Raw genomic sequence first — 25,701 nt, 5'->3', positions numbered from 1 at the left:
TATACTCAAATCCTCTTGCTATGGACAACATGCCATTTGCTTTCTTCACTGCCTGCTGTACCTGCATGCTTACTTTCAGTGACTGATGTGCAAGGACACCCAGGTATCGTTGCACCTCCCCTTTTGCTAATCTGACACCATTCAGATAATAATCTGCCTTCTTGTTCTTGCCACCAAAGTGGATAACCTCACATTTATCCACATTATACATCTGCCATGCATCTTCCCACTCACCCAACCTATCCAAGTCACCCTGCAGCCCAATAGCATCCTCCTGGCAGCTCACACTGCCACCCAGCTTTGCGTCATCCGCAAACTTGGAGATGTTACATTTAATTCCTTTGTCTAAACCGTTAATATATATTGTAAATAACTGGGGTCCCAGCAATGAGCCTTGCGGCACCCCACTAGTCACTGCCTGCCATTCTGAAAAGGACCCGTTAATTCCAACTCTTTGCTTCCTGTCTGTCAACCAGTTCTCTGTCCATGTCAAAACCTTACCCCCAAAATAATGTGCTCTAATTTTGCACACTAATTTCTTGCTTGGGATGGATGTGGATGTAGTGTATCTAGACTTTCAGAAAGCCTTTGATAAGGTCCCACATGGGAGATTGGTGAGCAAAATTAGAGCACGTGGTATTCGGGATAGGGTGTTGACATGGATAGAGAATTGGTTGGCAGATAGGAAGCAAAGAGTAGGAGTAAACGGGTCCTTTTCAGAATGGCAGGCAGTGGCGAGTGGAGTGCCGCAAGGCTCGGTGTTCGGGCCGCAACTGTTTACCATATATATTAATGATTTGGATGAAGGAGTTAGAAGTAACAAGTTTGCGGATGACACAAAGCTGGGTGGCAGTGTGAACTGTGAAGAGGATGTTAGGAGGTTGCAGGGTGACCTGGACAAGCGAAATGCAGGAATTTTTTTCCCAATGTTGGGCGAGTCTAGAACCAGGGGCCACAGTCTTAGACTAAAGGGGAGGCCATTTAAAACTGAGGTGAGAAGGAACTTTTTCACCCAGAGAGTTGTGAATTTGTGGAATTCTCTGCCACAGAGGGCAGTGGAGGCCAAATCACTGGATGAATTTAAGGGAGAGTTAGATGGAGCTCTAGGGGCTAGCGGAATCAAGGGATATGGGGAGAAATTGGGCACAGATTACTGATTGTGGATGATCACAATGAATGGCGGTGCTGGCTCGAGGAGCCGAATGACCTCCTCCTGCACCTATTTTCTATGTTGCTATCTTTGTCAAAGGCTTTTTGAAAGTCCAGATACACCACATCCACTGGCTCTCCCTTATCCATTCTTCCCGTTACATCCTCAAAAAATTCCAGAAGATTAGTCAAGCATGATTTCCCCTTCTTAAATCCATGCTGACTTTGACCAATCCAGTCACTGCCATCTTTAATAATCGACTCAAGCATCTTCCCCACTACCAATGTCAGGCGAACAGGTCTATAATTCCCTCTCTCCCTCCTTTCTTAAAAAGTGGGGTTACACTAGCTACCCTCCAGTCCACAGGAACTGATCCAGTCTATAGAACATTATCATTACTATAAAATAGCACCAAATGTTGCTTGCAAATTAAGACAATGAAGCAGAAGATCTGAGAGCAGTCTCAAGAAAGCATTTGAATTTACAAAGTTTATGGAACGAGCAGATTGGTAGCCAAAATTCAAGAAGTTTAGTATGCCCTTTGATTCAATGGCCTACTTCCTGGTTTTAAAGGAAGTGGCTAGATAGTGGATGCGTTGATTGTAATCTACCAAAATTCCCCAGATTCTGGAGAAGACCCAGAGGAATGGAAAAATACTAATATTTCAGAAAGAAACAAGATACAAACTATGTTATTTAATCTAACATCCATTATCGGAAAAATTCCAGAATCCATTGTTGAGGGGGTAATGGGCAGGATGTTAAGAAAATCAAGCAGGAATCAATGTGAAAAGGAAGTAATTATGGACAAATTTACTAGAATCTGATGTAGCAAACAAGAAGAATGCAATGTGATATGTTAGAAATGCAAGATTTGGAGAGGGATTAACAGGGTGGATGGTGAGAGGATGTTTCTCTGACCGAGTGTTCTTGAAGTAGGGCAAATGGTTTCAAAATAAGGAGTTACCCACTTCAGATATAGATGAGGAGGAATTTCTTAAGGCTCAGGAATCTTTGGAACTCTAACCAGATGTCACACACGAGGGTGCAATTAAACTCCTTGTTAACATGAAACTTGCAGTACACAGGATACAATAATGAATGCAAATCAACATGATGGTGCAAAGATTGTAATCCAATCTGAAGTGGTGCAAATAAATTGAGTGCAAATAACAGAATAACCAAGGGAAGAAGAAAGAATAAGAGAACCTTCAGGAAGGGAGTGCGAAAGAGGTGGGGAATAAGCTGTTCTTATGTCCGGATGTCCAGGCTTTCAAGCTTCTATATCGTCTCCCAGAAGGTAGAAGAGAGAAAAGGTAATGGTCAGTATGGCATGCATCCTTGATAATACTTCCTGCCTTCGCAATACAATGCACAATGAGGATTGACGGGATGGAAGGAAGTGACAAGCCTGTGATGGACTGGGCTGTGCTCATTCTCAGCAGGCTCAGTCGAGAGCAGAGCAGTTCCTCTACCAGGGAATTGTGGAGGCAGGGTCACTGAATATACTCGAGGAGGAAATACTCTATGGACATCTGAATTACAATTTAGTTGTGGGTGAGTGAGCAGAGAAAGTGGTGTTGAGGCCATGATCGGATCAGCCATGTTATGGCGAACTAAAGGAGTCGAGGGGACTGCTGCTGTTCCTGGTTCTTAGGTTTAAACAATGTGAAGAATGGGAAAGTATGAGATTGGAAAGAAAACCTTTGGTGGAGGTTGGCACCATTATTGGCATTTTCCCAGTCTGGTATTTCAGATTTGTATCTGGTGGTGTATTCTCAAACACCACCAGTGTTCAAAATATAAAGGGGTCACGTTGCCCATCTCGCCTTCACACGTGATGTTCTGCAGAGCATGGAGTTGTTGGCTACTGCACTCCCGGCCACAGGATATTGGCAAAGCCTGGATGTATAAAAATTACAATAAAACGCATAAATATTTCAAGTTACTTCTTTCTCTATGCCAAAATTACCGTTTGGCATGGAGAAAGAAGTAACTGTTGAAATATTTGTTGATAATGAATAATGCAAAATTCAAACTGTAAGAATATCCAACAGCAAATATACCAACAATCTGCTGCTAAACCACTTTTGCATGGTGTTTTATTTCAGAAAGGGGACTTGTAAAATAATTTCAAGATTCTGTTTTTGCCAAACAATAGTTACAAAGAGCAGGGATGGTAGTAATATTATGCATAGACGAAATGCTGGAGTAACTCAGCGGGTCAGGCAGTATCTCTGGAGAGAAAGAATGGGTGACGTTTCGGGTCGAGACCCTTCTTCAGCATTATTTATGCATGGTTATAGAAGTCAGCTGAAAACTCTCCACAAAGACCTACCCTGAAAGCATTTCAAACATCAGCACGCCTAATGCCCACCAGTCCACAGCTCTTCCATGACCTTTACTCTGGATGACTTCTGGTGCAAGGTATTCTGGAGTTCCACAGAGAGTCCAAGTTCTAGAAAAGAGCAAAGAAAAGTTATTTTGTTGAGAGAATCTGAATAAATATTTGGTAATGGATTGGTCAGTAATAATGATCAAAAATTGACTTTTCAATACATTTAATGAAGAGCATGCTTAAAAAAAGGAACGTGGCCTGCAGTCTCAAATAATTTATAAAATTAATGCACCAAAGGGGTTCAAAACATCTGAATTTGGCGACTTGTAACACAGGCAATACATGCATTCGCGCATGCTTGGAGGCTGATCTCCAAGCTATCATTGATTTGTTCATTGATACACAGCTAGACCTTTCATATAATACCTGCAAAGCAATGGACTTCTAACCTGCCTCCTCTATATCACATTGCCCTCCAACAATAACGGTGCATGGAGAAACCGTACAAAAGGCAAACTGCTCCTTTGTCAAGAACTACTTCTCAGCCCAGACAAAGACGGATGAATTTCACCACCGACTTCACAGTTCAAGCATGACCTTCGCTTGATTGAAGAAAATGATGTTTAAGGATCAAGATCAGATACAAAACACGTGGCCAACCCAGCGCTGTGATCTCTGCCCTCCTATATACTTCTGAGAGTTGGACTACCGACATAATTAAACTCAAAGTATTAGAAAAATACCACCAATGTGATGGCTACCATTCTACTGGAAGGGTTAATTAATCAGCATCCATTTACTTTCTCAGATCAAAATCCGCAGCTTTAAGACTCCAATTTTCACTTGGTTCCACTGGACAGGCCAAATCAATTGTACAGCTGGCACCAGTGGACAAGTGGAAAGATTCAAAGTTATTCTTAAAGCTTCCTTGAAACAAAAAAGCAACACTCCTCCTTTCTTCTGCAAATTCCTGGCCCATGACTGCTCAAAGTGTTAGAGCATTAGGAGCACATAAATAGCCAACAAAATGGTGGATAGACTGAAACTACCTTCAGCTCTCACCTTATCGGTCACATCTGAACTCATGGAAGCAAGTCACCCTGGATCATGAGGGAATGCCTCAGTTAAGTTGGTTACTGCAAGTTATTCTTTATTGAAATCAATTAAGATTTTTTTTTTACCAATACCAAAATTTCACTCCTACTGAGCATACACAACGTTTAAGACACTGACAACTTGAAGATCTACGAATCATTGAAGGATGTTTTGCTTAAGTGGCATATCTTACAATAATTGAGTGTGGCGCTGTGTGCTTTCCTAGCCAGAGCTTCAATGTGGTTGGTCCAAGACAAGTTGCTGGTGATATTTATACCTAGGAACTTGAAGCACACTACTATCTCCTCTTCAGCACCTTTGATGCATTGAGTGTGTACACCACCTTGCTTCCTGAAATTAATAACTAGCTCCTTTGTCTTGCTGGCATTGAGGCAGACGTTGTTGATACTATTAAGTTCTCTCATCTTTCTGTGTTCAGTCGCGTTATTAGGATCAATATCTTTGGGGATTACCACTAAAGGAACACTCAATTGGTGCAGCTACATAAATATCATAAATACGATGGTTACAAAAGCTGCAGTGACTGATTTCAAGACGCCACAAAGCCATCAAGTACAAGATTTCCAAATGATCAAAATATCACGGCTGAGTAACATTTCGTGAAACCCTCTATCCCCCCCACCCACATAGGTCAGAGATTACGGTTAATTTGCAGAAAGTCCCATCATAAATAAAAAGTATCCCTTAATGAATGCTTGTTGGACACACAAAGTTGGCAAACAGTCTGACTGTATGATCAATGTAGTACAAATATCTTTGGGGAAAGTCAGTCAGCAATATTTTCAAAAATTACACACATCGATAATTGTCAAGTTTCCTTGAATGATTTGGCTCCTTCCTGGAAACTTGACTGTTTAGTGTAAAGGTCGATAATAATTTATGATTTTGCAAATGGTACACAATTACAAAAGTAAAAGTTGGTTGCAATAGCTTGAGAGCTACAAGTAAAACACACACTATTAAAAAATTCCCTTTTCTAAATTTACAGAAGTTTACAACGCCGACCAGATTAAATGTGCATACATTTTGGCATTTGGAAATAGCTCTTTCTTGAACCATCTGTACTTTCCTGTTATTTATAGATTTTCAACTTTTAAGAACTAATAGCTCAAGCAACGGTCAATCAGTTCTGGTTTATGATGAGAAACAGGATGGTGCATGCCTCAGGCGACAACCAAGCACATCAGTTTTATGACAACATGAACTTTAATGCAGTGTGCAAAGACACTAAACAACTCAGATTTTCATTCCTGATTCGACATGCAATAGTAAGAATACAATATTGTTCACCTGTTAAAGTCATTGAGTAACTCCAGCATTATTCTACAGAGCCAACACATGAACTAAGATTCCGAATGGCCTACTCCTGCACCTATTGTCTATTCCAGTATATGTTTTCCAAGAGAATGTTACCAGTAGAAAAATAATCTGATACAGCAATATTAGAGGCAGATATTATTTACCAACTGTCAAGTAAACAAAACTGAGGATGCTTTAGTACATGTATCTTTTTTTTGTCATTTATTACAATATATATTTGGGGGAAAGTGAACAAGGAATATCAGTGAATATTCATACGAATCTTTTGTTTGAAACAACACTTTTTTTCAGCCATCGAGGACATTTAAAAAATCTGAACATACTAGAGAACATCTGAGCCCCAAGGAGATCCATTTCTGGGCTTATGGCACTGCAAGTAAAATTATAAAGGAATAGATAGACACTAGACAATAGACAATAGGTGCAGGAGTAGGCCATTCAGCCCTTCGAGCCAGCACCGCCATTCAATGCGATCATGGCTGATCACTCTCAATCAGTACCCCGTTCCTGCCTTCTCCCCATACCCCCTCAATCCGCTATCCTTAAGAGCTCTATCCAGCTCTCTCTTGAAAGCATGTCATAGATGAACACACACCATTATCCATATCTGCTTCAGGTACCAAGCATTGTGGTTTTAATGATCTAGCATGTTTTCCAGATGTAAATATATGAATAATCAGGCTTTAACAAAGCATAATAACTTTTGAAGATGAACTCCAAGAGTCGTTTACCAGCCTATACATGGCCATGATGATGCTCGAGGAGAGGATGCATGTTCAAATCCTTGGTTGGGATTTTGGCAGCAATTCTCAAAATAAAATGACCATGTTGTCCAAAGTAGATGACAAGAAGTCACACAACATGGGAAGTTCTGCAATTAGGTATGATATGATATCCTCACTGGAGGATGATATCACCATCTGGTGTTAGAATAAGCACGGTACATGTACAAAATTAAGGTCACTTGCAACGCAGAATCATAGCTTTGCACAGATCCAAATCCATTCCAACCCTCAGACACAAATCCCAGTTATTCCACATTCCTCTCAACCTCCTCCAGATTCTATTACTCACTAGCAGAACTTCTTTTAAAATACAGCTAATTATATTTGCCTTGGCCTGGACAATCTTGTCACACACCCCAATTGTCACAGAAGGGGAGGCTGCCAAAAATCTTTTGTCTTTCAGAGCTTTCGATCAAGTCCCATCCTTACCTAAACATCAAAGAAGCAACAATGATGGAGTTTGGTTTCCAAATGTGTTTGCACGCAACACACTGATACAAAGTTTGGGGTGATTTTGAGTGTGGAATGGAGAAAAATATTAGAGGGTTTCCAATTAATTTTACATGTGCAGCTAGTAGAGCTAATACAGCATCCAACGACCTGGATTCAATTCTGACCTGTGGTGCTCGTCTGGGGGGTTTGCACGTTTCTCTGTGACATCATGGGTTTCCTATCACATCCAAAAGATGCGGTTGGTGGGTTAATTGGCCACCATATATTGCTCATGCGGGCAGTTACACCAAAGTGGAAAAGATTGAGCGCTTCAAGTTCATTGGCATTAATATTACCAATGATCCGTTGATGGAATACCCACGAAAGCATACCAATACTCAACGTCCTCAGGAGACTGAGGAAATTTTGGATGTCTCCTCTGACTCTTAGATTTCTATTGATGCACTGTAAAAAGCATTCTGTTGGGTTACATCACAGCTTGGTTTGCAAACAGCTCTGCCCAAGACCTCAATAAACTGCAGAGAGTTGTAGATGTAGCCCAGTTCATCACACAGATCAGACTTCCCACCATTGACTCCATCTATACTTCACGCTGCCTTGAAAAAGTAGCCAACATAGTCAAAGACTTGCCCCAACCCAGTCATTCCTCCTTCTCCATTTCTCATCAAAATGTCTCCATTAAGGAAATCTTCAAAATGGTACTTCCAGTCGGTGTTGACAGCCTCAGTATTTAATAAGCTCTCTGCCAACTTTGCCGTTTAGTGTGATCTGTCCTTCAGTTTGGGTACTGAAAAATCTAGGCACAAAGGGTGTTAAGTTTTGGTTTCTCTGTTTTTTTTCCCCCTTCACATAGTATCTGTTCTTTAGATTACAATTTTTTTTATTGAGTCTTGGGCTTTCGATGTCTGCAGATCTGGGCAATTTTCTACACGAGGCATGATCGTGTGGAGTCCACAAAAGCAATGCATTCACAATGAGTTCCTGGACATCCTGGTTATTTTCATCAAATCTCTCTTTTGTTTCCTACTAGAGAACACGATAGTCTCTTCATGTATGCCCATTATGCTTCAAAGCAGACTACACACCCCATTCAGACTGCACCTGCCATTAGTTAGCAAACATCAGGCTGTTTGAGATGAACTGACTGTGCATAAACCATAGACTAGTTTAGAGTGGGTTCTTTTGAATTCTTTGATAACGATTTTCTTGTAGCAATGTTTCGGTTGCCATTTAGGGCTCATGGAGATGGATGGTGCAAGGCAGTGGCTGCCTCAGCAGTCCTCGGGACTGTCCTAGTTTTGTTATGAATGTCCTTTGGTCCGTAGCACAAATAATGACATAATCCAGCAGGAATCAATGCCCAGAATTGAGCGTGTTGCCATGAGGCCATGCACAAGTTTTATGGACAAAGAAATGTGCTGTTTATAACAAGGGAGGGTTCTAATCATCTTGTGAGGAAGATTCTGCTGGAATTGCATCGCATATTCTGTTTTCTTTGCTAATTACACCAATCATATCAACTGCCACTGAAATCACAAAGTTATCCAGGCTTTTTCCAATTACATCCCATCCAGGGATGAATTGCATTAGAATTTTTATTTGGCCTCATTCATTGAACGAGCAGCATAATCATGCAGCTGGTAAAACCACTGCCTCATAGCACCAGAGACATGGGTTCAATCCTGAACTCGGGTACTGTCTGTGCGGAGTTTGCACGTTCTCCCTGTGACTGTGCAGGTTCCCTCCAGGTGCTCTGGTTTCCTACCACATTACAAAGATGTGCGGGTTTGGAGGTTATTTGGCCCTCCTAGTGTGTAGGGCTTGGTGAGAAAGTGGAGTAACATAGAACTAGTGTGACCAGCTGATTGATGGTCTGTGTGGACTCAGTAGGCTGAAAGGCCTGTTCCCATGCTGTATCTCCAAACTGAACTAAACATTGCTTCTGCAGTTGGTGCATTACAGTGGGGCTGGACATGACAGTCTTTGGAAGAAACAATTTCAAAGAAGCTTGTCATAACTTAAGTCAGTCAGCAGGTGGTGTACTTTACCAATAAGAAAAGATTAAATCACAATTTCATGCTGGTGTATTGATGAGCTGTTGGGATGTTATCCTAATAAAGCCAAAATTCCCAATATTTATTATTACAGTAGATAAATGGAGTATTGAAAAGTACCATTTCATTGTAAAATGTTGAAGATATACTCAGACAAGTATGATTAGATCATGAAAACAAATTAATAATCAAATGATGCACGTAGGACAGGGTAATAGTTTTGTAAGTGCCACACACTTACAATGCCAGTTCAAGTGGAACAGACTTAAAGTTCTTACTTGATACATTTTGATGCAAAATTTAGAAGTTGTATATAAAATAACAAGTGCCTGAAAATGTAAGAAGTAACAAAAAACCCGATTTATAATAGTTTTATGTAATATAATTCGTAGATTGCTTGGTTTATGTTCATCAATATGAAAGCATTTATTTCAATCAAAGGGCAAGCTCCAATTATGACTATTTCTCAATGACAATCAGTATAACAGTAATAGAGGAAGAACTATCATAACTATCATAACTTGAAAGTGCTTCGGTGGCATAACGGAAGTGATGTAACTTGTTCAGGAATGAGCCTCTTAGTCAACTGAACTGTAAAACTCCAGTTGGCCACGACCCAATTTTTTTGAAATCCTGACTATTTCACCAGGGTCCCATTCCAATGTTTCCTAAAACCTGCCTATAAACCCATATAAATTTGGACTATTGGAGGTCCCCTGTTATCAGGCCCATGTTTCTCATGCTCCCTTTAAACTCACCAGGTTTTGCGTGACAATAATAATCTAAACTCAGCTGGTTCACTGAAAAATATATTACAAGTACAAATTAAAAATTACGGCATGGTGGTGCAGCAGTAAAGTTGCTGCCTTACAGTGCTTGCAGCACCGCCGACCCAGGTTCCATCTTGTCTATGGGTGCTGTCTGTACGGAGTTTGTACGTTCTCTCCGTGACCACTTGGGCCTTCTCCGAGATCTTCGGTTTCCTCCCACTCCAAAGATGTACAGGTATGTGGGTAAATGGGCTTGGTAAACATAAAAATTGTCCCTAGTATGTATGGGATAATGTTAATATGCGGGGATCGCTGGTCGGCACGGACTTGGTGGGCCAAAAAAACTATGTAACATGTAAAAAAAGGAATTGAAATCCCTGCTGTACCACGAGTTAAAAAACGAATGGTTCAGAAAGTCTCCCAGCATGTCATCATCAAAATTCTAAGGATACTGGATTATTGGAGTACTTATTTCTGTTCTGTTGCAATGTGTAGGAGCTTTGAGAGAACAAAGTATAGGTTTAGGGGTTTTAATGGATGGTTTCCATTAGAGGCATCAAAAGAATCGCAGCCATCGAAAGAATCTACACAAAGTGCTGCCTCAAGGCGATGGCATCTATCATCAAGGATTCCTACCAATCGGGTCATGCACTCTTCTCACTGCTACCATTGGGGAGGAGATATGGAAGCCACAACACAATGTTAGGGAACAGCTACTTTCCTGCAACCAATAGGGTCACGACACCAAACTCCACCAGATAGGCCTCAGCTCGTCATTATGCGATTGAATCCTGAATTTCCCTATGGAGCGACCGCAGGCAGTTATTTTTGTGCTTACATATAACAGTACTGCACAAGAACAGGTCCTTCAGCCCACAATATCAGTGCCGAACACGATGCCATGACCATCTCTTATCTACCTGCACATAATCCATATCCCTTCATTCCCTGCGTATCCATATGCCTATCCAAAAGTCTTAAATGCCACTATTGTATCTGCCTCAACCACCAACCCCGGCAGCACAATCCAGGCTCTCACCAGCCTCTGTATAAAGTTAGCCCTCAATCTCCTTTAAACTTTGCCCCACTTATCTTAAAGCAATGCCCTCTAGTAATTGATTTTCCATCCTGGGAAAAAGGTTCTGATTGCCTACCATATCTTTATCTCTCACAATTTTATATTCTATCAGGTCTCCCCACAACCTCCGACAGTCCAGTGAAAACAATCCAAGTCAGTTCAACCTCCCCCTATAGCTTATACCGCGTAATCCAGGCATAATTGTGGTAGACCTCTACACCTTTTTCAACACCTCCACATCCTTCCTGTAATTGGGTGACCAGAACTGCACAAAATACTCTAAATGCAACATAACCAAAATAATATAAAGCTGCATCATGACTATGATGACCTATAAAATCAAACATACCATATTCAGGTTAGTTAATTGTCACGTGTACCAATGCACAGTGAAAAACCTTTGTTGCATGCTAACCAGTCAGCGAAAAGACAATACATGGTTACTGTCGAACCTGTATACAGATCCACGAGGGAATAACGTTTAGTGCATGATAAAGCCAGTCTTTACCACTATCTACTTCTGTTGCCACTTTCAGAGAGTTATGTCTTGGACCCCAACATCCCTCTGTACATCAATGCTGTGAAAGGGCCATGCCATTAATTGTATATTTTCCCCTTACATGCAAATTCCCAAAGTACAGCACCTCACACTTGCTTGAAGTAAACTCCTTCTGCCACTTATCCGCCCATTTCTGTAGCTGATCTGCATCCCGGTGCATACCTTGACACCCTTCCTCACAGTTTGCGACCCCAGAAATCTATGAATTTACTAACTAACCAGTCTACGCTTATGTCCAAGTCAGTTATATATATCACAAATAGAGGTCCCAGCACAGATCCCTGTGGAACTCTACTGGTCACAGGCCTCCAGCCTGAATATTGTCTATCCACCACAACTCTGTCTTCTATCGGTAAACATGTTATAAACCCATATGACCAAATCACTGTTAATCGCATACATCTTACTCCCCTGGATTAGCCTATCATGGGGATGTTATCAAATGCCTTACTAAAGTCCTTGTAGACAATATCCACCGCCCTACCCTCACCTCTGTTGCCTCCTCATACACTCAATCTAGTTAGTAAGACAAACCCTGCCCTGTCTAAAGACATGCTTACTTTCTTCATTGACCCATTCTCTTCCAAATGGACTTAAATCCTGCCCTGAAGAATCCTCTCCAATAGCTTCTCTGCCACTGACACAAGGCTCACCAGCCCATAATTCCCTGCATTCTCTCTACTTCTTGAATAAAGGAACAGCACTAGCTACTCCCCAGTCCTCTAGGATCTCGCCTGCGGCTAGAGTAGACGCAAAGATCTATGTTAATGTTCCCACCATCTCTTGCGGCTCTCAACAACTTGGGATAAATCTCATCAAGTCCTGGGGATTTATCCACCTTAATGCTCTTTAAGAGCAACAACACCTCCCCCTCCTTAATTTCAAACTTCCCTTACATATTAGTATTCTTCACACTGATCTCAATGTCCGTGCATTTGTCTGACTGTGTGCCTGTGATGTGAGATTTTTCATTGCACCTGTACTTCACCATGTTTGCACATTTGGCAATAAACTCAACTTAACTTGAGGTTGCCAATGTGTGTACGTCTACAGATAAAACATTCAATATGGACAAGAGACCAAAAGAGTGTGTTTCCCCACATAAATAAAAACTGTGAATAACAAAATGTTAAAAAACAAAGTGCTCAGCTTTCTTACAGGTTTTTCTACAGATTAACCATATTCTAGCATTTGCCTTTACGTACTTGAAAATTAAAAACTAAAATTGTTTGCAATATATAATGTAGGCAATCGAGACTCAAATCAATAAAAATCAATAGAAATCAAAAAGTTTTCAGATGCTTAGTACCCTTGATAGAATTGTGCCATTGTTTCAATTAATAAAAAATTAAGCAGCTTGGTATGAAAGCTAGAAACTAGATTGAGGATTTTGCAAAAAAATCCTAGTGCTAATAATCTACAGCAAATACTTGGAAGGAATAACCATAACCATGACGTGGCGGCGCCTAACGGCAGCGGCTGACTAGCAGTCTGTCCGTCTTTTTTTTCCCTTTTTTTTGTTGTGTGTCGGTGTTGGGATGGTTTTTATATATATTTTTTTTGGTTGTGTATGTGTGGGAGGGGGTGGTGGTGTGGGTGGGTGGGGGGGGGGGGGGGAACTTTTCTCTTCCTCACGGCGCGGGGTGCGGCTCGGCTGCGGGCCTAACATCGCCCGCTGAGGCTCGGCCGCTGGACTTTACATCACCCGGTGCGGCTTGGCCGCTGGACTTTACATCCCGGTGCGGCTTGGCCGCTGGACTTAACAGTGCCCGGTGCAGCTCGGCTGCGGGGCTTAACATCGCCCGGTGCAGCTCGGCTGCGGGGCTTAACACCGCCCGGTGCGGCTCGGCTGCGGGGCTTAACATCGCCCGGTGCAGCTCGGCTGCGGGGCTTTTCATCGCTGGTGCGGCTTGGCTGCGGACTTGACATCGCCCGGTGCGGCTCGACCAAGGGACTTAGTTGCGCAAGGCTTGGTCGCGGGCCTTTCATCGCCCGGTTCGGCCGCGAGACGTTTCAGCGCCCGGTGCGGGGACTGTGCGGGTCGGTCGGGGACGAGCTGTCTGTCCGTGGGCGTGGGGAAGAGAGTGGAAGTTTTGTTGCCTCCATCACAGTGAGGGGGTGTTTGGAGTCACTGTGATGGACGTTTGTGTTGGGGTTATGTGTCTTGTGTTCTTTTTTTTTTCTATGACTGCTATGTAGTTTCGTTCGGTACTTCGGTACCGAACGACAAATAAAGCTCTGTTATACCTGTTATACCTGACTGTGAAAAACACATATGCTGTAGAGAACAGGTTCATAATTCATGCAAAATAGCACACAAAAGGATCAAATTTTATAATCACACAATATCATCAAGCAATTTACAGCCAATTAAGTACTTCTGAAGTTGTCAGATCTAATCTAAAAAAACAGTAACCAAATTTCACACAGCAAGGCTAGAAAAATAAGTAGTTGGATAATCTGTTTTAGTGTAGACAAAATGCTGGAGTAACTCAGCGGGAACCGGGCAGCATTCCTGGAGAGAAGGAATGGGTGACATTCCAGATGGAGACCCTTCATCAGACTGAAGTCAGGGTAGAGGGAGATACAGAGATAAGGTGTGAAAACAAGACAAAGGAGATGGAGGTCAAGGTAAATGTAGAATAGATCATTGTTAGCTGGGAAAAGCAAACAAAGCAAACAGATAAAATGTAAATGGAGACAGACTAGTCAGAGAACTGGGAAGGGGGAGGGATAGAGAGAGAGGGAAACAAAGGGTTACTTGAAGTTAGAAAAGTCAATGTTTATACTGCTGGGGTGTAAGCTGCCCAAGCAAAATTAGGTGCTGTTCCTCCAATTATCCAAATACCACTCTGACAATGGAAGCGGCCCAGGACAGAAAGGTCAGTATGGAAATAAGAAAGGCAGTTGAAGTGTTTAGCAATCGGGAGATCAGGTAAGTTTAGGTGGACTGAGCAAAGGTGTTCAGCAAAACGATTGCCAAACCTGTTCTTGGTCTCGCCAATATATAGGAGTCTACACCTGGATCAGTGGATACAAGTAGATGAGGTTGGAGGAGGTACAAGTGAACCTCTGCCTCACCTGAAAATACCGTTGGGGTCCTTGGACAGAGTCACGCTCACCAAATCCACCCAAAACTTCATCCTCAACATTGATGGTCTCCCAGTATCCACCTCCCCTCACATCCGGAATCTTGGAATCATCTTTGATCAAACCCTCTCCTTCGACAAACACATCAAACACATCACAAAGACAGCCTTCTTCCACCTCAAAAACATTGCCCGTCTCCGTCCATCCCTCTCCTCCACAGCTGCAGAAACCCTCATCCACGCCTTCATCACCTCCCGTCTGGACCACTGCAACAGCCTCCTCTATGGCGCACCCTCAAAAATCATCAGTAAACTTCAATACATTCAAAACTCCGCAGCCCGTCTACTCACCCACACCCCGACCCGTGACCATATCACCCCCGTCCTTTATAAACTCCACTGGCTCCCCATCCCCCAGAGAATCCAGTACAAAATCCTCCTCATAACCTACAAAGCCCTCCATAACCTGGCCCCATCCTACCTGACCGACCTCCTCCACAGGCACACTCCCACCTGCACCCACCGCTCTGCTGCTGCCAATCTCCTATCCCCCCACATCCGGACCAAACTCAGATCCTGGGGGGACAGGGCTTTCTCCATCGCTGCTCCCACCCTATGGAACTCACTACCCCAAACCGTTAGAGACTCCTCCACACTCACCACATTCAAAACATCGCTGAAGTCTCACCTGTTCAGTACTGCCTTCAACCACTGAAGGTCTCCTCACCTTCTGTCTCCTTTCTCTGTTCGTTTATTTATTTACTTATTTATCTATTTATTCATTTCCCTTTGTTCTCTAAATCTCTGTAAAGCGTCTTTGAGTATATGAAAAGCGCTATATAAATAAAATGCATTATTATTATTATTATTTATAGGGACAGGTGTTGCATCTCCTGCAGTTGCTGGGGGAAGTACCTTTGCTGGGGAAGGAGTGGTTTGGGTGGGAAAGGACGATTTAACCAGTGAGGGAACGGTCTCTGCGGAAAGCGGAAAAGAGTGGAGGTGGGAAGGTGTGGCTAGTGGTGAGATCCCGTTGGAAGTGGCAAAAATATCAGATGATTATGTGCTGGATGCGACAGCTGATGGGATGGAAGGTGAGGACTACGAGGACTCTGTCCCTCTTGCGTCTAGGCGGGATCCCGCTGAGTTACTCCAGCATATATTCGGTTTAAACCAGCATCTGCAGTTCCTTCCTTTTAGTGATCTTGACTGAGAAATATATAGTGACTGAATCACTGCCTTTCAAAGTGTCATGGGATCCACTGCATTAAGCTGAGACAGCAGAAGAGATCAGTTTAAATGCTCCATTCAAAGGACTGTACCTTTGACGTCAACCAAAATGTCATATTTGTATCTGATGTGGGACTTAAAACAACTTTATAAATACAACCAAAAGCGAGTCATCTACAATATTGATCAACCACAAATCAGGTTTTACTTAAAACTAGACTGTGTACATTGCACTTAATGGCTCTGCTGGTAGCACTCTCATCTCTTTGAACCAGAGCTGTGAATTCAAGTCTCACTCCAGGGACTTAAGATCAGAAATCTAACCTGACACTCCAGTGTACTACTGAGGATATCACCATTACTCAACTATGATGTTTCTGTTTGTGGCTGCACTTCAGAAAGTATTGAAAATGTTGGAAAATGCTTTGAATATCCTGAGAGTGGTAAAGGTGCTACATGAAGCAAAGCATCCTTTTAATTAAAATACAAAAATGTGTACTGTTGGCTTAAATTTGCAAGCTAGGATATTTCAATTAAATGCTTGACAATAGAATTGTTGGCTGTACTAGAAATAGAGAGCACATCAAGACTGGGATGAGGGGAGACTGATACCAAGTCAAAGCATGACCTTTGGTGCATCAGGTAATGAATATAGAAACATTGAAAATACATGGAGTAGGCCATTCAGCCCTTCGAGCCAACACCGCCATTCAATATGATCATGACTGATCATCCAAAACCAGCACCCTGTTCCTGCTTTCTCCCCATATCCCTTGATTCCATTAACCCTAAGAGCTATATATAACTCTCTCTTGAATACAGTTTGAATCTTTGAATTAATAACCTTTCCCAAATCAGTAATTGGGTCTCCCCAGGCCCCTTGCCAAGAAAATACAGGATAAAGAACATTCTTATCTCAATCGTGAATAGTTGTCCTGTTTTGATGTTTTAACCACCACCTAACCGGGGCTGAACATCACTGGAGCATATGTTAGGATCAGTAAGGATTTAGTATTTCTCTATGAGATAACTTCTCATTTTAAAATAATCTACTTAGTTTTTAGAACTTCCTCACATAAACAGTTGTCTCGCAAATCAAATCTGGTGATTCTTCTCTATACTCAACACAAATATATCCTTCCTTTGGTAGCGACTAGACCTGTTCACAATACCATAGGTGAGGTTTTACCAGCACCCTCAATAATCAAAGCAAGGCATCTTTACTCTTGTATTCAAATTTTCTTAGAAGCAGGTCAAATTTACCATTTGTCTTACTTTTTCATGTGGTGGAACAGTGCAGGCATAACTCAGAATTCTTGCCAGCAGGGTCCCGAAAAGTTGCCTATCCATGTTCTCCGGAGATGCTGCCTGATCTGCTGAATTAGTTGAGTTTAATTATTGTCACGTGTACCAAGGTACAGTGAAAAGGTTTTTGCTGCATGCTATCCAGTCAGCAGAAAGACATTAGATGATTACAATCGAGCCATTTACTGTGTACAGATACATGATAAGGAAATAGCTTTTTGTGTAAGGTAAATCCAGCAAAGTCCAAACAAGGATAGTCCGAGCGTAACTCATCATAATCAGATAGCATAGAGATGCATACACAAAAAAGACACGGTGCTAAAGGTGCAGTGTAAATCATCATACCACAATCAGAGAGCAGTCATGAACTACTATCTCATTGGTGACCCTCGGACTATCCATGTTCAGACTTTGCTGGTTTTCCCTTACACAAAACGTTATTCCCTCATCATCTATCTTAACACTGTAAATGGCTCCATTGTAATCATGTATTGTCTTTCTGCTGACTGGATAGCATACAGCAAAAAGCTTTTCACTGTATCTTGGTACACGTTGCAATAAATTAAACTGAACTAATTCGGCAGGTCAGGCAGCATCTCCGGAGAACACGGATAGACAACTTTTCGGGACCCTTCCTCACATTGATTGTGAGGATTGGGGGAGGAAGGAAAGCTGTAAGAGAGGTGGGGGCAGGACAAATTCTGACAAGAGATAGGTGGATACATGTCAGAGCGGTTTTGGTTGGCCAAAGGCCAGAGATGAAAAACATGTGGAATACAGACAGGAGAGGGTGCATAGAGATGCTGCCTGAACAACTGAGTTACTCCAGCACAAAATTCCAGCATCTGCGAATTCCTCGTATCTTCTAATTGTTGTTCCCGTCATGTCAAAATTCAGTAATTTTGCACAAACTGGTTAACAGCTAATTGAATTCTAAAATGACTCCACATGCCACTTAATCCTGGGGCAATTAAATATAGCTTTGGCCTAGCCTGTGATTCCTTCACTCTGTAAATTAATAAATTACAGATAAATTACAAATTAATAAATTTGACTTGACAGTACTCTGCCTTCATCAAGTTGACTGCTGAGATCTTATGCACACGACACGTGTTAGATGCTTTTCACCCTTGTTGCCAAGTGCTCCATTGAAGGCGCAAGTTATTTGTAATTTGATGCGTTCTCTTGCCGTGGAGCTAATCACAATCAGGATTGCCTATAATTTTATGCTAAATGTGTTTCTTTGCAAATCCTTGAATTTTTAAACCAGTCTTGCACATCCACTCAGCAACCAAGAACACAATCCTTTGATAAGGAGTATTCAGAATACAGAGTCAAGAGAACCTATTGATCGATTTTTTGAATGAAAATGTGATTTACCATTTCTGAACTCCACTCCAAGCCCTTAAATCATTCATGTTTACACTTCTCAAAAATGCCAAGTATTTACATTCTCACTGCTTTATCCCAGTAATTAATTCAGTCTCTGCCACTAACCATTTGCCAACATTCCTCATCGGCACACTCTTCAGAAAATTAAGCCAGATCATTGTCCTCCCATAAATCCAATCTACTAATCTGTAATTAATAGAAAAATAGTGTCAATGGTTTCAGTCAAAGCAGCTGAATCTTATCGTTTAAGAGCACCCACTGTGCCTTCCAGTGGCGGTCATTGTATCAAACAGTAAAGTCAACAGACCTTTTCCTTCCGCCACAGAACAATGAACTCAAACTTTTAATTTATCCAAGCCTGTTAAATTCAGCAGTAGGGCAGTAGAAAATTTACTCACAAACCAGAGTTTTTAATTTTAAAACACAAGGGGTTGATAAATGTTGATGTGTTAAATGAGAGCTAATGAATAAATGGAAGAATGTCAGACAAGTAATTCAAACTTTTATATTTGCCCTTCAAGTAACAACAGTAAAAAGATATATTATTAAGTTTTAGTTTTTAATTAAATTGAATGTAAACTTTTAGCATCCAAAATTCATCATTCATAAACCCATACAACACAAATCACGGATATTTCCATTATTTCGACGTAGCCATCAATTGGTATTGCAATTACTTAAGAGTCATAGAGTGATACCGTGTAGAAACAGGCCCTTCAATGGCCAACATGTCCCAGCTACTCTAGTCCTACCTGCCTTCATTTGGTCCATATCCCTCCAAACCTGTCCTATCCATGTGCTTGTCCAACTGCTTCTTAAATGCTGAGATAATCCCTGCCTCAACTACCTCCTCTGGCAGCTTGTTCCATACACCTCCCACCCTTTGTGTGAAAACGTTACCCCTCAGATTCCTATTAAATCTTTTCTCCTTCACCTTAAACCTACGGTCCTCGATTCACCTACTCTGGGCAAGAGATTCAGTGCATCTACCCGAACTATTCCTCTCATGATTTTATACACCTCTATAAGATCATCCGTCATCCTTCTGTGCTCAAGGAGTCCCAGCCTACTCAACCTCTGCTAAAAGCTCAGACCCTCTTGTTCTGGCAATATCCTCATAAATCTTCTTTGTACTCTTTCCGCAAAATTAAAACATCTTTAAATATGAGAACTTACTCCTCCAGTAAGAAAAAAACTTGCTTTATTGTACAAAATAACATAATATTTCTGAACACTAAGTAAATACCAAGGTCTTGAAAATCAATTAGCCAGGCAATGGACTTACCGGTCAACAAGTTTCTTCGCAAATCCAAAATCTGTAAGTTTTATATGACCATCTCTGTCCAGTAAAATATTTTCTGGTTTTAAATCTCTGTAAACAATATCTTTGGCATGTAGATACTCCATTGCACACACAATCTCTGCAGAGTAAAAAAGTCCAGTACTATTGTTGAAACGTCCCAAGTTACGCAAGTAAGAAAACAGTTCACCTCCAGGCACATATTCCATTAACATATATAAAAAGCATTCATCATGATGTGTCCAGTACCTGCAATTAAAAACAAAGTCAAAAGGTTAGATTGGGATGAGTTTTGCGTATTGGGCAAATGCAATGATTTGTCACTGAAAAAATATATCAAATGAAAAAATGAAACTCCGAAGAACAAAATCTTTAATTTCATCAAATCAGTGGCCTTGAACAAAATTCAAATAATAATAACATCCGTCTCTTATCCAAAGGACAGGAGCTAACCAGCTACAATATATCTATCTCGATACCCAATACAAAGACTCAAGTGTGCAGTTGCAGAACCACGCAAAAGCTAGACATCCATTGGGTTGAAATTAAACCTCATTATCATAATACGGAAGTCAACAGATTTTAAATAAAACTCACTTGTGCTGCAAAGTTTGATAAGAATCAGACTTGCATGTTCAATGTACTAAAGGCATGTGTTTAGTAGCTGAAGCGTCTATACGTGAGACAGTATGTGAACTGCTATTAATCAATACTTTCATAATAAAGTTTTATAATTGAAATTCAGCATTTATAAGTACAGTAGATTCGTTCCGATCAGATATTGAAATGTTCTTCTAGAGTCATAAGAGATAAAAAGCATGGAAACAGGCCCTTTGGCCCAACTTGCCCACAAGTGGCAGACACAAAATGCTGGAGTAACTCAGCGGGTCAGGCAGCATCTCTGGAGAGCAGGAAGGGGTGACGTTTCGGTTCGAGACTCTTCTTCAGACTGATGTCAGGGAGGAACAAAGATAGGATGTTGTAGGAGACAGGAAGACTGGTGGGAGAACTGGGAAGGAGGAGGAGATAGAGAGGGAAAGCAGGGACTATCTGAAGTTACAGAAGTCAATGTTGATACCGCTGGGGTGTAAACTGCCCAAGCAAAATATGAGATGCTGTTCCTTCAATTTGCGCTGGGGCTTACTCTGGCAATGGAGGAGGCCCAGGACAGAAAGGCCAGATTGAAAATGGGAGGGGTGTTAAAGTGATGAGCCACTGGAAAATCAGGTTGGTTAAGACGGACTGAGCGGAGGTGTTCAGCGAAATGATCGCCGAGCCTGCCCTTGGTCTTGCCAATGTAGAGAAGTTGACACCTGGAACAGTGGATAACGTCTCAACAGTATCCGCTGTTCCATGTACTGTAACCACTTTTGGGTGAACGTGTTACCCCTCAGATTCCTATTAAATTGTTTCCCCTTCACCTTAAACCTGTTCAGGAAGTTAACAATTCAATTTAAAGTTTTATTTATATCCAGCGGTCCACATCGATAAAACAGAAGAGAAAAATAGAGTTTTAATAACAACCTCCCTTAAATACGTATGTTGAAGTACAATGTTTAGATGGACAAAATTATGAAGCTTACTTACAGTTTTATAAGAAATGGATGATGGATTTCTGTTAATATGCTTTTCTCGTTGTGTACATGCTGCTCCTGCTTAAGGCGAATTACATCAGGAATGCTCATCACTTTCAAAGCACGATATTCTTTCGTCTTTTTGTCTTTGACTAACAGAACCCGTCCAAAGGTACCAGTACCTAACAAAAAACATAAGAATGGTCAGTCCTCCAATAAGAAATTCACACAGATTACATTAACTGAACTTCCCAGATTTTTTGTTTAAATCTACAATTTTCAAGTCAGCAATAAGATGTAATTAATTTAGCTCCAGTTACTTCAAGCTGGATAACGTTCCTGGCACTCAGAAGCCTTGCATAACCTTTCAAACGCACAAAGTACAACTAATTGTATTCTTTAACACAATTACCGAGGCTTTTCAGTGCTAGATTAACTCGACAGTACTTGTGCCATACATTAAAAGTTTTGGAAAGCCACACCAGGCACAATGCTGTTGAGGACTACAATGACATACGTTCCATCAGCTATGCCATTAAATGTTGATTGCCGTTATAGAACTCCTTCTTTGCCCATTTTGAAACTGGCAACACCACCAGTAGTGGAATAACCCCGGCCATGGCGGAGGGACAGGTCTTAACATTGAGCACACAGGATGTACAGCGTGCTCTGCGAAGGGTCAATCCATGCACGGCTGCAGGCCCGGACGGAGTTCAAGGAAGGGTACTTAGGGACTGTGCTGTGCTGAATCAGTCTGAAGAAGGGTCTCGATTCCTTCTCTCCCGAGATGCTGCCTGACCCGCTGAGTTACTCCAGCATTTTGTGAATAAATACCTTCGATTTGTACCAGCATCTGCAGTTATTTTCTTATACTACTGTGCTGAACAGCTGGCTGAGGTGTTCACCAGGACCTTTAACCTGTCTTTATCTTTGGCAAAGGTCCCCAAGTGCCTGAAGTCAGCTACCACAGTGCCGGTGCCGAAAAAAACAAAAATCACCAACCTGAACGTCTACCGTCCGGTTGCCCTAACACCAATAATCATATCATATCATATACATACAGCCGGAAACAGGCCTTTTCGGCCCACCAAGTCCGTGCCACCCAGCGATCCCCGTACATTAACACTATCCTACACCCACTAGGGACAATTTTTACATTTACCCAGTCAATTAACCTACATACCTGTACGTCTTTAAAGTGCTTTGAAAGGCTAGTCCTCTCACACATCAAATCCAGCATCCCTGCCTCACTGGACTCGCATCAATTTGCATACAGGGCAAACAGATCCACAGAGGACGCCATCTCGCTAGCTCTTCACACTGTCCTGACTCACCTGGAGAGACAGGGCACGTACGTGAGGATGCTATTCATAAACTATAGTTCTGCCTTCAACATGGTCATCCCCACCAAGCTCAACACCAAACTCCACGAGCTAGGCCTCAGCTCGTTGTTATGCGACTGGATCCTGAATTTCCTGACGGAGCGACCGCAGGCAGTGAGACTGAGCCCGCACCTGTCCTCCACTAGAGTACCGGCACACCACAGGGCTGTGTATTGAGCCCCATGCTCTACCTCCTCTTCACATAGGACTGAGTTCCTGCATTCGCCACCAACACCATTGTTAAGTTTGCAGACAACACAACGGTGATCGGGCTGATCACCAACGGTGATGAAACACACTACAGAGCGGAGGTGCAGAACCTGGAGGACTGGTGCTCAGATAACAACCTGTCCCTAAACACCTCTAAAACCAAGGAGCTGATCATCAACTTCAGGAGGTCACATAATGGGGAATACACCCCGATCTTTATCAACGGGGACAGTGTGGAGAGAGTGTCCAGCTTCAGGTTTCTGGGCATACATTTCGGAGGACCTCACATGGTCCACTAACACTGCTGCGTTGGTCAAGAAGGCACAGCAATGACTGTTTTTCCTAAGAACACTGAAAAAGACTGATCTGCCCCAACAGCTGCTGACGACCTTCTACCGCTGCACCACAGAGAGCATCCTAACGCATGACATCTGTGTGGTATCTCAGCTGCATGGAGGCGGAGAGGAGAGCTCTTCACCGGATAGTCAGAGCTCAGAAGATTATCGGGATGCAGCTTCCAGCCTTGGAGGGCATCTACAATACACGATGCCTCAGGAAAGCCACCAGCATTCATAAAGACTCCTCACACCCTTGCAATAGTCTGTTCGAACCTCTACCACCCGGAAGACGTTACAAGGCCTTCTACGCCCACACCTCCAGACCTCGGAACAGCTTCATCCCCAGACCTATAGCTGCTCTGATCCGGTCCGGTCCACAAATAATGGATAACAATGAGTCAGAGTACAGAAGGGAGATTAATAATCTGGCCGAGTGGTGCTGATACAACAATCTTGCTTTTTACGTTGGCAAAACCAAGAAGCTGATTGTGCCCAAAGGAACTGCAGAAGGCCCAGCGCAAATTGGAGGAACAGCACCTCATATACCAAAGATAGACACAAAAATCTGGAGGAACTCAGCAGGTCAGGCAGCATCTCTGGAGAAAAGGAATAGCGGACGTTTCGGATCAAGACCCTTCTTCAGACTGATTTTGCTCTCGGTCTGAAGAAGTGTATCGACCCAAAAGGTCACCTATTCCTTTTCTCCAGAGATGCTGCCTGACTCGCTGAGTTACTCTAGCTTTGTGTCTATTCAAGGAGCTGATGGCTTTCTCATCCTGAAGTCAGCAAAGTGACCATACGCCCGTCTTTATTGGCAGGATGGCATTGACCATGCATATCTCTGATGATGCTTCCTTTAATGCAATTATAATGAATGCTCACCAACACCTCCACTTCCTCAGAGGTTTGAGAAGATTTGACAAGTCGCTGAATACTATCAAACTTTTAGCAGAAGTTCCCAGCATGTTGTCTCAACTGAAAAACCATGGTTCATAACATGCAGTGGAAGGATAGGTGTAAACACCTGAAACATGAACCTTTTCTCTTTCCATAGAGGTTACCCGAACTGCTGAGTTCCTCAGCAATTTTCACCTGTTTTAAAATCTTGTTCACTCAAATTGTCTTATGTTAAAGACACAGGAAACTGCAGATAACGGAATCTTGAGCAAAATACAAGTTGAAGGGGGACCTCAGCAAGTCAGGTAGTATCTGCGGAAGGAATGGACAGATAATGTTTCAGACCAGAGAGAAGGATATGGGTGAAAGGGGATGAGGTGGAGACAGAGGGTAGAATAAAAAAGGGATATTCGGGGATGGGAGATGAGGGGAAAGGAGCATGTTGACTGTGGGGGCTTGGGAGAAATGCATGCACATTAGAGAACTCCCTGCAAGCTACCCTGGCACAAACAGTTCCGCGTGTTTGCATGCGACCATCTCTCTGACAATAGAGGCATGACTATTCAAAGTTGACAGGAGGCATTTGGGACGGCATTAACCAGAAGGGTCTTGAACTGCAATGTCACCCATTCCTTCTCGCCAGAGATGCTGCCTGACCCGCTGAGTTACTCCAGCATTTTGTATCTATCACATCACGTTTGTTACTTGAGAGCACATGAAAGCCCAGCATATCCAGAAAATAACCCCACAAACTGCCTACAGGCACATTCCACAAGATACCTCATCCAACTGGCAGAAGGGTCTGCAGACCCAGGGGTCTCATCAATCACCTCAGGATGCACAGAAAAGGCATGGAAGGAAGTTACCTGCGATAAACAATCACGAGAGGAAAGAAGGAAAAAGGATGATTTAGCTGACAGCTTATTTTTCATTTGCTGAATGCAAACACATGCAAATACCACATTTGGTTTCAATTGCATTTAATAATGTTATTGAGTATGACTGATGCTAGGGTGATGGCCTGAAATTTGCTGAAAATGTCAGCAGTTCCATGCTAAAATACCTATCAGTGTAAGTATTACCAAGTTTGGGATTCGAACATGAAAGCTGAAGTCTGGAACTTGTCGGGGATCTTTAGTCAGTAATTTCCCATCTGTGCTCTGTTACTGGGATCTTCACAGGATTCAGCAGCATCCCATGAAACCTGCAGCAATTCTCCAGATGCCACGTTGGGGAATCTGCCAACTTAACATGCCCCAGTTAGACTGAGAGGAAAAACAGCAGGTGCATTCATTTGAATGGTGGGAAGCATCCGAAAGGAGCCTAGCTAAGTAAATTGTGATTTGAATTTTGCTTCAATG

At 42.3% G+C, this 25,701-nt stretch overlaps 1 protein-coding gene across 1 annotated transcript in view; it reads right to left on the bottom strand.

The window, feature by feature from the left end:
* The window catches only part of prkx (protein kinase X-linked), a 71,779-nt gene that overhangs the window by 29,333 nt on the left and 16,745 nt on the right, over positions 1-25,701 (bottom strand). The window contains exons 2-4 of the mRNA XM_078402042.1: positions 21,527-21,695; positions 19,925-20,188; positions 3,489-3,608 (exon numbers count right to left, since the gene is read on the bottom strand). Coding sequence (XP_078258168.1) covers positions 3,489-3,608; positions 19,925-20,188; positions 21,527-21,695 — 553 coding nt within the window. The remainder of the gene's footprint in view (positions 1-3,488; positions 3,609-19,924; positions 20,189-21,526; positions 21,696-25,701) is intronic.

This window comes from Rhinoraja longicauda, chromosome 7 (assembly GCF_053455715.1).
Source record: "Rhinoraja longicauda isolate Sanriku21f chromosome 7, sRhiLon1.1, whole genome shotgun sequence".
NCBI classification, from domain to species: Eukaryota; Metazoa; Chordata; class Chondrichthyes; order Rajiformes; family Arhynchobatidae; genus Rhinoraja; species Rhinoraja longicauda.
Note: the sequence above shows the minus strand (reverse complement) of the source record. Positions and strands in the feature narration are given on the sequence as shown.